General features: G+C 50.5%; 1 protein-coding gene across 1 annotated transcript in view; it reads left to right on the forward strand.

Moving 5' to 3' along the window:
- Positions 1–17141, forward strand: part of hk1 (hexokinase 1) — a 59535-nt gene that overhangs the window by 32625 nt on the left and 9769 nt on the right. The window contains exons 9-13 of the mRNA XM_078413119.1: positions 2539–2843; positions 4760–4908; positions 9358–9477; positions 12641–12736; positions 16378–16477. Of these exons, the coding sequence (XP_078269245.1) occupies positions 2539–2843; positions 4760–4908; positions 9358–9477; positions 12641–12736; positions 16378–16477 (770 nt within the window). The remainder of the gene's footprint in view (positions 1–2538; positions 2844–4759; positions 4909–9357; positions 9478–12640; positions 12737–16377; positions 16478–17141) is intronic.

A 17141-nucleotide genomic window follows, 5' to 3' on the forward strand; every position in this document is an offset into this window, starting at 1 on the left:
GCTCTCTCTTGAATGCATTCTGAGAATTGGCCTCCACTGCCTTCTGAGGCAGAGAATTCCACAGATTCACAACTCTCTGACTGAAAAAGTTTTTCCTCATCTCGGTTCTAAATGGCCTACCCCCTTATTCTTAAACTGTGGCCCCTTGTCCTGGACTCCCCCAACATTGGGAACATGTTTCCTGCCTTTAACGTGTCCAACCCCTTAATAATCTTATACGTTTCAATAAGATCCCCTCTCATCCTTCTAAACTCCAGTGTATACAAGCCTAGTCGCTCCAGTCTTTCAACATAACTTTCATAACGCAACATAGCTTTCCAGGAACCGTGCAGCCCGGGTGCAGTGCAACAGGGCGGCACGGTGGCGCAGCGGGTAGAGCTGCTGCCTCACAGCGCCAGAGACCCGGGTTCGATCCTGACCACGGGGGTGCTTGTCTGTACGGAGTTTGTACGCTCGTCCCTTGACCTGCGTGGGTTTTCTCCGAGGTCTTCGGTTTCCTCCCACACTCCAAAGACGTGCAGGTTTGTAGGTTAATTGGCTTGGTATAAGTGTAAACTTGTTCCTCGTGTGCGTAGGGTAGTGTTAGTGTGCAGGGATCGCTGGTCAGCCCGGGCTCGGTGGGTCGAAGGGCCTGTTCCCGTGCTGTAACTCTAAACCAAGCTACGCAGGGCTTCAGCTAACAGTGCGTGTGCTGAACATGATGACAAATTAAATTGCCTCCATTCCCTGCATCTCCATGTGCCTGTCTAAGAGCCTCTTCAATGTCACTATTGTATCTGCTTCCATCACCACCCCCGGCACCATGTTCCAGGCACTCTTTATCATTTAACTGTAGACTTTAGACATGCAGCGTGAAAACAGGCCCTTCGGCCCACCGAGTCCGCGCTGCCCAATGATCACCTCGTACACGAGCACTATCCCACCTATAGGGACAATTTACAGCAGCCAAGTAACTTACAAACCTGCACATCTTTGGCGTGGGGGAGGAATTGGCTTGGTAAATATACAAATAGTCACCCACCAGTGTGTGTAGGGTAGTGTTAGCAAGCGGGGATTGCTGGTCGGCGCGGACTCGGTGGGCCGAAGGGCCTGTTTCCGCGCTGTATCTCTGAACTAAACGGGGAAAAAAACTGGACATATCACAACTGACTAGGCAAAGAAACTATGGAGAGACACAAAACGCTGGAGTAACTCAGCGGGACAGGCAGAGGGAATGGGTACGAGGAATTCTATCCAGAGATGCTGCCTGTCCCGCTGAGTTACCACGGCATTTTGTGTCTATCTTCGGTTTAAACCTGCATCTGCAGTTATTTTCTTAAAGAAACTATGGAGTTCAGCTAAAAGACCGAAGGCTGAAAATGACTAGCAGACAAAAGGCACTGGACATTCAATTAACAACTTTCACACAGAAGATACCGCTGAAAAACAGGGTTCCTTATCTACACAGGGTGATTGGGATGTGTCAAGTACCTGGCTCTATGAAGGGCCCATTGTTCCCAGTTCTGGCCAAGCTCCTATCAGTTGTAACCTTGAGGTCACAAGCAGTTCTTTGCCAACGTGGTTTAGCAAACTGTTCCCAAACAGTTAACGGCCTTTTTTAATAAACTAACCCCGTCAGTTTCGTTTAGTTTAATTTAGAGGTACTGAGTGGAAAGGGGCCCTTTGGCCCACCAAGTCCAAGCCGACCAGCGTACCCCACACACTAACGCACCAGGGACGATTTATAATTTGACCAAGCCAATTAACCTACAAACCTGGATGTCTTTGGAGTGTGGGAGGAAACCGGAGCACCCGGAGAAAACCCACGCAGGCCACAGGGAGAACCAATTGCATATCGTTTTAATCAATTAGTTACAAAACTGAGATGGACAATACAAAACAATACAAAAAAACCCACCCTCCATAACACAAATATTAGATAACTATTTCACAATCCTTGTTAAGGATACATACCACTGCCCAGCGGACCCGGAAATGCCCCGGAGAGCCCGTGGACAGCGCGTAGTCCCTCTCTAAACCCGCCTGGGCAGGGTCGTGACCCCGGTAAAGGGGGCAGGCAGCCGGCCCGGGCAGAGCCCTCTTTCCGCCTGGCGCCGTGACTCGCGGATGGCCAGCTTGGCCAGGCCCAGGAGCAACCCAACCAGGACACCCTTGGCCCCTACCCACTCCCCCAAACGCACAGGGTGTCCAAAGATGGGGGACGGTGTGCGTGAAGTGCGGCCGGAAGGCAAGGAGCGGCCCCTTTAGACACTGGAACAGGGGCTGCAACCTCGCGCGTTCCATGTACACGTGGAACACAGACTCACACACTCCATGTACACGTGCAACACGGCACGCAAAAGTGGCAGGCGTCTGGCGAGGCTGTGAACCGCGAGAGGAACGGGTTGCAGGGGACTCCTCGGTGCATTACCCTCCACCCCAGGTCCCCGATGTAGAGGGGGAGAATCCCTGCGTAGAGAGACCCCCACCGGGGGGGGCCCTCTCGTGACCCAAAGGCAACACCGGCCGCCATTTTGAGTGCGTGGCGTCTCTCTGCAGGTTTGCTCGGCGATTCCAGAAGACGGTGCGGCGCCTGGTGCCCGACTGCGAGGTGCGGTTCCTGCTCTCGGAGAGCGGCAGCGGCAAGGGGGCCGCCATGGTGACGGCGGTGGCCGAGAGGCTGGTCTCGCAGCGCAAGGAGATGGACGAGACGCTCGCCTCCTTCACCCTCACCCGGGAGCAGCTGTTCGAGGTGAAGGGGAGGATGAGGAAGGAGATGGAGATGGGGCTGCAGAAGAAAACCCACGAGGCGGCCACGGTGAAAATGCTGCCCACCTTCGTCCGCAATACCCCTGACGGAACAGGTACCCAGTTACGCACTAATGTTTACTTTGGACTGGAGGGATTCAGTGCAGAAATAGGCCCCTCGGCCCACGTTAGTCCGCGTTACTCCTGACGGAACAGGTACCCAGTTACTCACTAATGTCTACTTTAGACTGGAGAGATTCATCGCAGAAATAGGCCCTTCGACCCACCTTCGTCCGCGTTACCCCAGAAGGAACAGGTACCCAGTTACGCACTAACGTCTACTTTAGACTGGAGAGATTCAGCGCAGAAATAGGCCCCTCGGCCCACCTTTGTCCGCAGTACCCCAGACGGAACAGGTACCCAGTTACACACAAACGTTTACTTTAGACTTTAGCGCGGTAACAGGCCCTTCGGCCCACCTTCGTCCGCGTTACCCCAGAAGGAACAGGTACCCAGTTACACACTAACATTTACTTTAGACTGGAGAGATTCAGCGCGGTAACAGGCCCTTCGGCCCACTGAGTCCACAGTACCCCAGAAGGAACAGGTACCCAGTTACACACTAACATTTACTTTAGACTTTAGCGAGGAAACAGGCCTTTGGCCCACGCGCTGACCAACGATCCCCACACACTGACTGACATTAACACTAAGGGGCGGCACAGTGGTGCAGCGGTAGAGTTGCTGCCAGCACTTGGTATTTAGCACTCTCGTTTATCCGTTAGTTTTCTTGATTCCGTCGACAAGGAAGCCTTTGTTGAAAAGAGATTGCAGGTCGGTTAGATTTGGTGCTTTAGGTTCGTTGAAGAAATGACAGAGCTACCGGGTGGCGCGGCGGTAGAGTCGCTGCCTTCCAACGCCAGAGGCCCGGGTTCGATCCCGACCGCAGGTGCTGTCTGTACGGAGTTTGCACGTTCTCCCCGTGACCGAGCTGGTTTTCTCCAAGATCTTCCGTTTCCTCCCACACTCCAAAGACGTACAGCTTTGTAGGTTAATTGGGCTGGTGTATGTGTGTAAATTGTCCTCTGTGTGTGTAGGATGGTGTTAATGTGCGGGGATCGCTGGTCGGTGGGCCGAAGGGCCTGTTTCCACGCTGTATCTCTAAATAAACTAAACTATCCTACACACGAGGGGCAATTTACAATTTTAAAGTCAAAGAATAACTGGTGAAAGTGAGGGGTAGCAGAAGCAATGAAGAGTGGGACAAACTCTGGGCCTTGTGGTCAGCCCCACATGTATGTTATATTTAAACAAGGGCTTGTTAATATTAGTATAAGAAAATAACTGCAGATGCTGCTACAAATGCTGGAGTAACTCAGCAGGTCAGGCAGCATCTCGGGAGAGAAGGAATGGGTGACGTTTCGGGTCGAGACCCTTCTTCATATTAATATTAACATGTTAATATTAGGTTCTGTTCAAGACGTTGTGGTGTTAGTCTAGTTGAGAGATTCGGCGTGGAAAAAGAGGCCCTTCGGCCCACCGAGTCTGCGCCGGCCAGCGATTCCCGAACACTAGCACTATCCGGCACACTCGGAACAATTCCGAGAGGCCATTAACCTACAAGCCTGCACGTCTTTGGACTGTGGGAAGAAACCGGAGCACCCGGGGAGAAGGTAGAAACTCCGTAAGGCAGCACCCGTAGTCAGGATCGAACCCGGGTCTCCGGCGCTGCCAGGCAGCAACACGACCGCAAAAGTCACAGTTTTGACCGAAGCCGAATTATCCTACAAACCTGTGTGTCTTTGGAGTGTGGGAGGAAACCGGAGCACCTGGGGAAAACCCACGCGGTCACGGGGAGAACGTATAAGCTCCATGCCGACAGCGCCCGTAGTCGGGATCTCTGGAGCTGTAAGGCGGCGATTCTACCACCGTGTCACCTTGCAGCCCGTGTCCCCAAACCGGCCTTTCCAAACAAAAATCACACAGCGGCATAAATCGAGCGGCTTAAATTTCTTTCAAAATTTGTTGACAGAAAATGGAGATTTTGTGGCCCTGGATCTTGGCGGGACCAACTTCCGTGTTCTGCTGGTGAAGATTCGTAGCGGCAAAAGGCGATCGGTGGAAATGCACAACAAGATCTACGCCATCCCTCTGGAGGTCATGCAAGGGACGGGAGAGGAGGTAAGAGGACACCTCGGTAAATCAAGTGCCTGAAAGGTAGTTTGGTCTGGAGATACAGTGCGGAAACAGACCCTTGGCCCACCGAGTCCGCACCGATCAATGATCACCCGTACACTCGTTTAGTTTAGTCTGGAGATACAGTGCGGAAACAGGCCCTTCGGCCCACCGAGTCCACGCCGACCAGCGATCCCCGCACACCGACACTATCCTACACACGCCAGGGTCAATTTACACCCTGTTGCCGAAACCAATTAACCTACAAACCTGCACGTCTTCGGAGTGTGGGAGGAAACTGGAACGCCCGGAGAAAACCCACGCGGTCACGGGGAGAACGTGCAAACTCCGCACAGAAGCACCTATAGTTAGGATCGAACCCGGGTCTCTGGCGCCGTGAGGCAGCAACTCTACCGCTGCGCCATCCGTGCCGATTCCCATGAAATCTTTCCTTTCTCACCTTAAACCTAAGTCCTCTGGATCCTGATTCCGCATGCTCTGGGTAAAAGAGCGTGCAATCCCCCTATCAATTCCCCTCATGATCTTGTGCATCTCTGTAAGGGTCGCCCCTCAGCCTCCTGTGCACCAAGTTCGAAAATCCCCTCCTGCCCGACTTTCCCCCTTGCAGCTCAGACCCTCAAGTCCTGGCAACATCGCTGTAAATCTTCTTAACATTCTTACCAAATTCAAATCCCTTATCGCCGATGGCCACTCGGTTTATTTATCTCCGCCTTTGCGAGCAATGCTGCCTCCGGTGAGCGATTTTGAATAGCCGGCGGGCTTGCTGAAGGATGGATTGGAGGTGGTCCTGGACAATACAGCTCACCCCCCTCCGTGACGGGATTTGAGTATAGGAGCAGGGAGGTTCTGCTGCAGTTGTACAGGGCATTGGTGAGACCACACCTGGAGTATTGCGTACAGTTTTGGTCTCCTAATCTGAGGAAAGACATTCTTGCCATAGAGGGAGCACAGAGAAGGTTCACCAGATTGATTCCTGGGATGGCAGGACTTTCATATGAAGAAAGACTGGATAGACTCGGCTTGTACTCGCTGGAATTTCGAAGATTGAGGGGGGATCTTATAGAAACTTACAAAATTCTTAAGGGGTTGGACAGACTAGATGCAGGAAGATTGTTCCCGATGTTGGGGAAGTCCAGAACAAGGGGTCACAGTTTAAGGATAAGGGGGAAGTCTTTTAGGACCGAGATGAGAAAGTTTTGTTTCACCCAGAGAGTGGTGAATCTGTGGAATTCTCTGCCACAGAAGGTAGTTGAGGCCAGTTCATTGGCTATATTTAAGAGGGAGTTAGATGTGGCCCTTGTGGCTAAAGGGATCAGGGGGTATGGAGAGAAGGCAGGTACGGGGTACTGAGTTGGATGATCAGCCATGATCATATTGAATGGCGGTGCAGGCTCGAAGGGCCAAATGGCCTACTCCTGCACCTATTTTCTATGTTTCTACACACCGGTTAACCTGAGGAGCACCTTCAGCAACAGACTGGTTCCACTGAGATGCAGCACAGAACGCCACAGGAGATCCTTCTTCCCTGTGGCCATCAAACTGTAAAACTCCCCCCCCCCCCTCCTGTCGTGGGGTAGACCAAAGATACTAGAGGAACAAGATAGACCACTCGAGGCTAAAATACCTTGTATGTCACGGCGCCATTTTAGTAGGCAGAAACTTGCAGAAACATTGAATAAAGAAAAATAATAAAAATCTGTGAATTGATAGATGAGATATATTCTGCATTTTAATGGTATCATCACACGCACTGTTCCCACAAACACTGATTACACTGCGAGAGGCATAGCGAAGGGCGGGTTTTGCCTACTAAAATGGCTCCTTTGCGTACTACACTTCAGTATAGTCGATTTCAACTGTGTGGTCCATCTTGTTCCTCTAGTTTCTTTGGGGTAGACTGACTCCCCTTCCACCCCCCCCCCCCAAAACTCCTCCCCAATCTTTGCACATTCCCCAATCCTGGACTTTCCACTCACCATTTTAATTTCATATTTCACGTATTCACGGTTTTATGACTGTTGGCAGACAGATCTCTCTCCTGGGATAAATAAAAGTCCTATCGTAGCGTAGAAGTCCTGCTGCTTCTGTCTTACCGGTTGGTGGATAGTCTTGGACAGTAGGTACGAGGGCGGGGCGGTGGCGCAGCGGTAGAGTTGCTGCCTCACGGCGCCAGAGACCCAGGGTCGATGCCGACTACGGGTGCTGTCTGTACGGAGTTTGTACGTTTTCCCCGTGACCCCGGCGTGGGTTTTCTCCGGGTGCTCCGGCTTCCTCCAACACTGTGAAGGCGCACAGGTTTGTAGGTCAATTGGCTTCAGTAAACTCATAAGAATGATCAGCCATGATCACGTTGAATGGTGGTGCTGGCTCGAAGGGCCGAATGGCCTACTCCTGCCCCTATTGTCCCTAGTGTGTAGGATAGTGCTAGTGTGGGGGGTGATCGCTGGTCGGCGTTGACTCGGTGGGTTGAATGGCCTGTTTCCGTGCTGTATCTCTAAAGTCTATAGGGATTGGCATGTGTGGAGCTTTGAACAGAGAACAGGCGGCCTTCATCGGGCTGATAAACAGCAGTGAGAAGCTCCTTGTGCCTGTAACTGGCCCCGTATCACAATGTAAACATCATTCAGCCTAAACTGCCTCCGTTGAGTGATCCTGCATTTAGATTCGAGATTAATATCCCATTAGCTGAAACACGAAACTGCTCTCTCAGCAGGATCTGACCAAACGGTTTAGTTTACTTTAGAGATACAGCGTGGAAACAGGCCCCATCGGCCGACCGAGTCCACACGGACCGTCGATCACCCGTTCACACTAGTTCTCTGTGCTATCTTACTTTCTCATCCACTCCCCACACACTAAGGTGCTGGCTCGAAGGGCCGAGTGGCCGATCAACCTACAAACTCGCACGTGTTTGGGATGTGGGGAGGAAACCGGAGCACCCGGAGGAACCCCACGCAGTCACAGGGAGAACGTGCAAACTCCACGCAGACAGCACCCGAGGTCAGGATCGAACCCGGGTCATCGAGTCATACATGTGTGGAAACCGGCCCTTTGGCCCGATTTGCCCACGCTGACCAACATGTGCCATCTACACACGTCCTCCCACCTGCCTGCGTTTGGCCCATAATCCCTCTAAGCCTGTCCTATCCCTGTAACTGTCTGAATGTTTTTTAAACGTCTTGACAGTGCCTGCCTCAAACTACCTCCTCCAACAGCGCCTTTCATTCACCCACCACCCTTTGTGTAAAAAAAGTTGCCTCTCGGCTTCCTATGAAATCTTCCCCATCCCTCACCAAGAACCTATGTCCTCTAGTTCTTGATTCCTACAACTCTGGGTAAAAGACTCTGTGCATCGACCCGATCTCTGAATTAAGTTTTGTTCTTACTTAATCTCAAAAATAAACCCAAGCTGCTTCGGCAGAAGGATGGCACGGTGGCGCAGCGGTAGAGTTGCTGCCTTACAGCACCAGTTACCTGGGTTCGATATCCCGACTACAGGTGCTTGTCTGAGCGGAGTTTGTACTTTCTCCCCGTGACCTGCGTAGGTTTTCTCCGGGAGCTCCGGTTTCCTCCCACACACCGAAGATGTACAGGATTGTATATTAATTGGCTTGGTATAAATGTTAAATTGCCCCTAGTGTGTGTCGGGGAGTGTTAATGCGTGATGGGATCGCTGGTCGGCGCGGACTCGGTGGGCCGAAGAGCCCGTTTCCGCGCTGTATCTCTAAACTAAACCAAAACTAAACTCGAGGAAGGATCTGCAGATGCCGGTTTAAACTGGAGGGGTATCGTGCTGAATATGTGCTGAGCTAGCTACTGATAGTGACCGTTGGGGGAGTCCAGAACCAGGGGGCCACAGTTTGAGAATAAGGGGTCGACCATTTAGGACTGAGACCCAGAGAGTTGTGAATCTGTGGGATTCTCTGCCACAAAAGGCAGCGGAGGCCGATTCACTGGATGTTTTCAAGAGAGAGTTAGATATGGAATCGAGGGATATTGGGGAGAAAGCAGGAACGGGGTACTGATTTTGGGTGATCAGCCATGATCATATTAGTGTAAGAAAATAACTGCAGATGCTGGTACAAATCGAAGGTATTTATTGACAAAATGCTGGAGTAACTCAGCAGGTCAGGCAGCATCTCAGGGTGACTTTTCGGGTCGAGAGAGAGCTGGATAGAGCTCTTAAGGATAGCGGAGTCAGGGGGTATGGGGAGAAGGCAGGAACGGGGTACTGATTGAGAATGATCAGCCATGATCACATTGGATGGCGGTGCTGGCTGGAAGGGCCGAATGGCCTCCTCCTGCACCTGTTGTCTATTGTCTCTTCAGACTGATCGTCACATTGAATGGCGGTGCTGGCTGGAAGGGCCGAATGGCCCACTCCTGCACCTATTGTCTGTGTTTCGATGTGTGATTCTTTCTGCTCATTTCCAGCTCTTTGACCACATCGTCCACTGCATCTCGGACTTCCTCGACTACATGGGCATGAAAGGCGCTCGACTTCCGCTCGGCTTCACCTTTTCCTTTCCATGCGAACAGAAGAGTTTGGACGAGGCAAGTGAACGAAAAAATACACGCGCCGTGGTTCACTCTCGTGCGGACGTACTGAAGCGTGGAGTCATAGAGTGATACTGTGTGAAAACAGGCCCCTGCGGCCCAACTTGACCACACCGGCCAACAAGGTCCCAGCTACACTAGTCCCACCTGACTGCGCTTGGTCCATATCCCTCCGAACCATGTAGCCTCGGATTTATAAGTTCCTAAGTTCCAGGAGCAGAATTAGGCCATGTGGCTCATCAGGTCCCCTCTGCCACTCAATCGAGGCTATTAATTCACAAAATGCTGGAGTAACTCAGCAGGTCAGGCAGCATCTCGGGAGAGAAGGAATGGGTGACGTTTCGGGTCGAGACCTTTCTTCAGACCTCAGTCTCGACCCGAAACGTCACCCATTCCTTCTCTCCTGAGATGCTGCCTGACCTGCTGAGTTACTCCAGCATTTTGTGAATAAATACCTTTGATTTGTACCAGCATCTGCAGTTATTTTCTTATACTCAATCGAGGCTGATCTTTCTCTCCCTCTCAACCCCATTCTCCTGCCATCTCCCCATAACCCCTGACACCCGCACTAATCACGAATCTGTCCCATCTCCGCCTTAAAAATAAACATCGACTTGGCCTCCACAGCCCTCTGTGGCAATGAATCCCACAGATTCACCACCCTCCGGCTAAAGAAATTCCTCCTCATCTCCTTCCTAAAGGTACATCCTTTAATTCTGAGGCTGTGCCCTCTGGTCCTAGACTCTCCCACTGGCCAAAACATCCTCTCCACATCCACTCTACCCAGGCCTTTCACTATTTGGTAAGCTTCAATGAGGTCCCCCGCTCATCCTTCTAAGCTCCAGCGAGTACAGGCCCAGTGCCGTCAAACACTCATCTGATCATAAGTTAACCCAATCATTCCTGGGATCATTCTCGTAAACCTCCTCTGGATCCTCTCCCACGCCAGCACATCCTTCCTCGGGTATGGGGCCCAAAACTGCTCACGGGTGGCGTATTTAGGTAGTTAATTTTGTCGTGGACGAATTTAACGATGTAGTAATGCTTAAAAAAACCAGCCGCTTGTCAGTCCAAACGTCCGGGCATTGAGTCGTGAGCCTTTGCCTCCACATCTGGTGGGATTTGCTCACCAGACGTGCATCAAATGATGTCATTCCCCTGTAACATTCCCGATGGAGCAAGGTGCTAAACAAATCAGAGATACAGTGCAGAAGCAGACCCTTCGACGCACCGAGTCGGCGCCGACCAACGGTCACCCCCGTACACTGGCACTGTCCTCCATACGAGGGACAATTTACAGTTTTACCAAAGCCAACTAATCTACAAACCTGTACATCTTCGGAGTGCGGGGGGGGGAAACCGGGTCACCCGGAGAAAGCCCACGCGGTCAAAGTGAGGACACGCAAACTCCGCACTGACAGCGCCCGTAGTCGGGATGGAACCCGGATCCCTTGAATTGGACTTTATCATGCACTAAACGATATTCCCTTCACCATGTGTAGGAAGGAACTGCAGATGGTAGTTTAAAACCGAAGATAGACACAAAATGCTGGAGTAACTCAGCGTAACAGGCAGCATCTCTGGGGGGGGGGGGGGGGGGGGGGGGGAGGGGGGGAGGAATGGGTGACGTTTCAGGTCGAGACCCTTCTTCAGTCCGAAACATTACCCGTTCCTGTTCTCCGCAGATGCTGCCCGTCCCACTGAGTTACTCCAGCATTTTGTGTCTATCTTCCCTTTATCATGTGTGGATGGCTTGATTGTAATCATTGGACAATAGGTGCAGGAGGAGGCCATTCGGCCCTTCGAGCCAGCACCGCCATTCAATGTGATCATGGCTGATCATTCTCAATCAGTACCCCGTTCCTGCCTTCTCCCCATACCCCCTGACTCTGCTATCCTTAAGAGCTCTATCCAGCTCTCTCTTGAATGCATTCAGAGAATTGGCATCCACTGCCTTCTGAGGCGGAGAATTCCACAGATTCACAACTCTGAGTGAAAAAGTTTTTCCTCATCTCTGTTCTAAATGGCCTACCCCTTATTCTTAAACTGTGGCCCCTGGTTCTGGACTCCCCCAACATTGGGAACATGTTTCCTGCCTCTAACGTGTCCAACCCCTTAATAATCTTATACGTTTCGATAAGATCCCCTCTCATCCTTCTAAATTCCAGTGTATACAAGCCTAGTCGCTTGTATACAAGACTGGGTAGCACACAACAAAAAAGCTTTTTGATGTACCTCAGTGCACATGACAATAGACTAAACTGTTGGCTGATCGATGGTCGGCGTGGACTCACTGGGCTAAAGGGCCTGTTTCCGTGCTGTATCTCTAAACTCTCAAACTATCCCCATTCTTCTCCCGGTTCGTTTTGTGCTTCCTAATCATAGCCCTTGTCCTAATCACTCGTTCATACTGCCCCTCAGTTCACCCAGTGCCCTTCCCACCAAGATCGCCCATGGACAACACAATGTTGATTGCAGAGGATCTTTCTATGTATCTACCACCCACCTCCCAACTGAACCATCCTACCACAACCAAAAAGGGCGGCCATGGTGGCGCAGCGGTAAAGTTGCTGCCTTACAGCGAACGCAGCGCCAGAAACCCGGGTTCGATACCGACTACGGGCGCCGTCTGTACGGAGTTTGCACGTTCTCCCCGTGACCTGCGTGGGTTTCCTCCGAGATCTTCGGTTCCCTCCCACACTCTAAAGGCGTGCAGGTTTGTAGGTTAATTGGTTTGGTAAATGTAACAATTGTCCCTAGTGGGTGCAGGATAGTGTTAATGTGCGGGGATCGCTGGTCGGCGCGGACCCAGTGGGCTGAAAGGGCCTGTTTCCGCGCTGTATCTCGAACACTAAACCAGAGAGTGGTGCTGAACTACTATCTACCTCATTGGTGACCCTCGGACTATCCTTGATCGGACTTTGCCGGCTTTACCTTGCACTAAACGTTATTCCCTTATCATGTATCTACACACTGTAAATGGCCCGATTGTCATCGTGTATTGTCTCTCTACTGACTGGGTAGCACGCAACAAAAACGTTTCACCGTTCACGTGACAATAAACGAAACTGAACAGAACTGGGCTCTTTCTTTTCTCCTTTGAAATTAATTTTTACGTTAACGGTGAAACGATAACTTGATTTCTCTTTGTCTCTCTCAGGGCATTCTTCTTAAATGGACTAAAGGCTTCAAGGCAACAGATTGTGAGGGAGAGGATGTGGTCACCATGCTACGAGACGCCATCAAAAGGAGGGACGTAAGTTAACAAGTTCCAATCGGTGCTCCTTCGTTCATTTATACTTCCATTCCTGTAAAGAGTCACAAAGTCACGCAGCACCGAAACAGGCCCTTCGGCCCAACTTGCCCTTGCCGACCAAAATGCCCCATCCACACTAGTCCCACCTGCCCGTGTTTGGCCCCTATCCCTCTGAACGGTGAAAGCAACAGGCGACGTTTATCATTGTTCAACTTCTATCAAGGAGACATTATACTTCACCCTTGTTAGACCACATTTGGACTACACAGTTGCAGCTTGGGACCCACACGCAATTAAAAACATTTCTTCCATCGAACGTGTCCAAAGGCAGGCAGCTCGTTTAGTTACAAATATCTATGAGAGAGAAGCGAGTGTTACCGAACTTCTAAATTCATTGGGATTTAGAACACTCTCCAAGTCAAGTCAAGTCAAGTTTATTTGTCACATACACATACCCGATGTGCAGTGAAATGAAAGTGGCAATGCCTGCGGATTGTGCACAAAAAAGAATTACAGTTACAGCATATAAATAAAGTTAATAAAGTTAATATAGAGAAGACAAAATTTAGTCCCTGGAGTTATAATAGTTGACAGTCCTGATGGCCTGTGGGAAGAAACTCCGTCTCATCCTCTCCGTTTTCACAGCGTGACAGCGGAGGCGTTTGCCTGACCGTAGCATCTGGAACAGTCCGTTGCTGGGGTGGTAGGGGTCCCTCATGATCTTGCTTGCTCTGGATCTGCATCTCCTGATGTATAGGTCCTGCAGGGGGACGAGTGTAGTTCCCATGGTGCGTTCTGCCGAACGCACTACTCTCTGCAGGGCCATCCTGTCCTGGGCAGAGCTGTTCCCAAACCAGACTGTAATGTTGCCAGACAGGATGCTGTCTACAGCCCCAGAGTAGAAGCAATGAAGGATCCTCAGAGACACTCTGAATTTCCTCAGCTGTCTAAGGTGGTAAAGGCGCTGCTTTGCCTTACCCACCAGTGCGGCAATGTGCGTTGCCCATGTCAGATCCTCTGTGATGTGGACTCCCCAGTATTTAAGACTGACAGTATCCAAGACAGACATAAAGCCCGCCGTTTGACCTGTTTTTACAAAATGTTAAATGGTCAGCTCGACATAGATGACCACATCTGCACCAAACACAAAGCTATCAGCAGTGGACGAGGGCATTCGATTCAATTTGAGATACCAGCTATCAAGACAGATGTGTACAGCAATTCATTCGTCCCTCGCACAATTAAAGCATGGAATAGCCTTCACCCTACTATAGTTATTCAACCAGACGTGACTACATTTAAGGCAGCTCTTCTCCAAGAAGCCCTTCTTGCTTAAGTCCATACTCCGCCACCTCCAGTTTAAATTCCATTTGGAATATTTTGGAGGACCAAGAACCTTTCCCATCCACATTCCTGTCCAAGTGTCTTTCATAGAAACATAGAAACAGAAAAATAGGTGCAGGAGTAGGTCATTCGGCCCTTCGAGCCTGCACCGCCATTCAATATGACCATGGCTGATCATCCAACTCAGTATCCCGTACCAGCCTTCTCTCCATACCCCCTGATCCCTTTAGCCACAAGGGCCACATCTAACTCCCTCTTAAATATAGCCAATGAACTGGCCTCAACTACCTTCTGTGGCAGAGAATTCCACAGATTCACCACTCTGTGTGTGAAAAAAAACTTTCTCGTCTCGGTCCTAAAAGACTTCCCCCTTATCCTTAAACTGTGACCCCTTGTTCTGGACTTCCCCAACATCGGGAACAATCTTCCTGCGTCTAGCCTGTCCAATCCCTTAAGACTTTTGTAAGTTTCTATAAGATCCCCCCTCAATCTTCTAAATTCCAGCGAGTACAAGCCGGAATGTTGTTTCAAATGTTGTTGTAGCTCCTGCCTCAACTACCTCCTCTGGCAGCTCTTTCCACAGAGCTTTCTATATGTGTGAAAAGGTCGCCCCTCGGGTTCCTATTAAATCTTTCCCCTCTCACCTTAAGCCTACGTGCCCTGGTCCTTGATTTTCCTATTCTGGGTAAAAGTTCTAGGAGCAGAATCAGGCCATTCGGCCCACCAAGACTACTCCGCCGTTCAATCGTGGCTGATCTGCCTTTCTCTCTCAACCCCATTCTCCTGCCTTCTCCCCTTAACCCCCTGACACCTGTACGAATCAACCAAAAAAAAACCCCCATCTGTGCATCCACCCGATCTATTCCCCTCATGAACTTATGCACCTCTGTAAAATCAGCCCTCATCCTTCTGGGCTCCAAGGAATAGAGTCCCACTCTGCCCAAACTCTCCCTGCAGCTCAGGCCCTCAGGTCCTGGCAAAAGCTATGTAAAAAAACCTTCTTAAATGAACATAATATTGTAGATCCGAGCACAAGTTAATCATTGGCGTATGTAATGTACTGTAACAGTGCACAGTCAAATAGAATAAACAGCTGAGAAATAGTTCAATCAGACTGTTCTTTTACGTTGATGCCTATCATATCTTTCCTCATCCTGTACCACGAATCTCCAATGCTTTCTCCTTGCTGTACATATTCAACTGATATAATTTAGTGATATTCATGTAGAGATATGCACCGTTTTTTACCCAGAGTAGGGAAATCGATAACCAGAGGACAAAGGTTCAAGGAGAAGGATGGAGAGGTTTTAATAGGAACCCGAGGGGCAACTTTTTTATTTTACACAGAGGGTGGCGGGTGAATGGGACGAGCTGCCGGAGGAGGTAGTTGAGGCAGGTACTATCACGACGTCCCGGCAGATGTTGGGCAGAAGGGCCTGTCTCCGTGCTGTGCGGCTCGATGACTCTAAATGATAAAGGGTAGGCCATTTAGAACAGAGATGAGTAAAAACCTTTTTCAGTCAGAGAGTTGTAAATCTGTGGAATTCACTGCCTCAGAAGGCAGTGGAGGCCAATTCTCTGAATGCATTCAAGAGAGAGCTAGATAGAGCTCTTAAGGATAGCGGAGTCAGGGGGTATGGGGAGAAAGCAGGAACGGGGTACTGATTGAGAATGATCAGCCATGATCACATTGAATGGTGGCGCTGGCTCGAAGGGCCGAATGGCCTCCTCCTGCACCTATTGTCTATAACCTACTGCAGCAGGGCGGAATCCCATGATCTCCAAATGACTAGTCATAGAGTCATAGATTGAGACAGTGTGGAAACAGGCCCCTCGGCCCAACTCGCCCACACCGGCCAACAATGTCCCAGCTACCTTAGTCCCACTTGCCTGCGCTTGGTCCATAACCCTCCAAACTTGTCCTATCCATGTACCTGTCCGATTGTTTCTTAAATGATGGGATAGTCCCAGCCTCAACTACCTCCTCTGGCAGCTTGTTCCACACACCCACCACCCTCTGTGTGAAAAAGTTACCCCTCGGATTCCTACTAAATCTTTTCCCCTTCACCTTGAACCTTTGTCCTCTGGTCCTCGATTGCCCTACTCTGGGCAAGAGACTCTGTGCGTCTACCCGATCTATCCCTCTCATGATTTTGTACACCTCTGTAAGATCTCCCCTCATCCTCCTACGCTCCACGGAGTAGAGACCCAGCCTGCTCAACCTCTCCCGGTAGCTCACACCCTCTAGTCCTGGCAACGTCCTCGTAAAAACTCTTTGCGATTCCTTTCCCATCCAGGAGTTTGATCTGGATATTGTGTCCATTGTGAACGACACGGTCGGGACAATGATGACCTGTGCCTATGAAGACCCTCGGTGTGAAGTGGGTATGATCGTCGGTGAGTAAAATATTGTCAACCAATTCTGCATTTGGCCCGTTTCTTCTTCTTAAGCCCTTTGCCATTGGGCTTATTGACCAATGTCAAGGCCATTGACAAATGTCCTCCACCTCACTCGGTTGCTGGCGGTTCTTTCGAGATCTCCCCAGTTCAGCCAACTCCCAGACATTTCTGCCTGGACACCTCTTCTCCAGCTGTTCCTGGGGAGACCTTGGGGCTTCCATTTCAGGGCTTGTCGGGTGATGTTTGTGGCAGGTTTTCTGAGGGTGTGTCCAATCTGACTCCATTTTCTCTTTCGAATTTGTACGTCAATGGGGTCCTGTACGTCAATGGGGTCTTTTCCACAGGTCCACGTTGCTTACTTTGTCTCTCCTCCAGGTGTTTAGTATTCTCCTGGGGCAGGTGTTAATGAATGTTTGCAGCCTGTTTGTTGTGTGTTCGGCCCGTGTAGGCACAGCAAATCACCAGGGGCTTGGAAGTGAAATAAAAAGCGAAACTACTAGAAATACTCGGCTGGACAGTCAGCATCTTGGGGGGAGGGAGAGAGAGAGGAAAGACTGCGTTAAAAGATTGCAACGTTTCCAGCCGGTCGGTGTGCGTAGTTGGAATGTCAAACTTGCACAGGACTTGCACGCGGTCAGTGGTAGAGCGTTGGAGAGTTTTG

This window comes from Rhinoraja longicauda, chromosome 16 (genome assembly GCF_053455715.1).
Source record: "Rhinoraja longicauda isolate Sanriku21f chromosome 16, sRhiLon1.1, whole genome shotgun sequence".
NCBI lineage: Eukaryota > Metazoa > Chordata > Chondrichthyes > Rajiformes > Arhynchobatidae > Rhinoraja > Rhinoraja longicauda.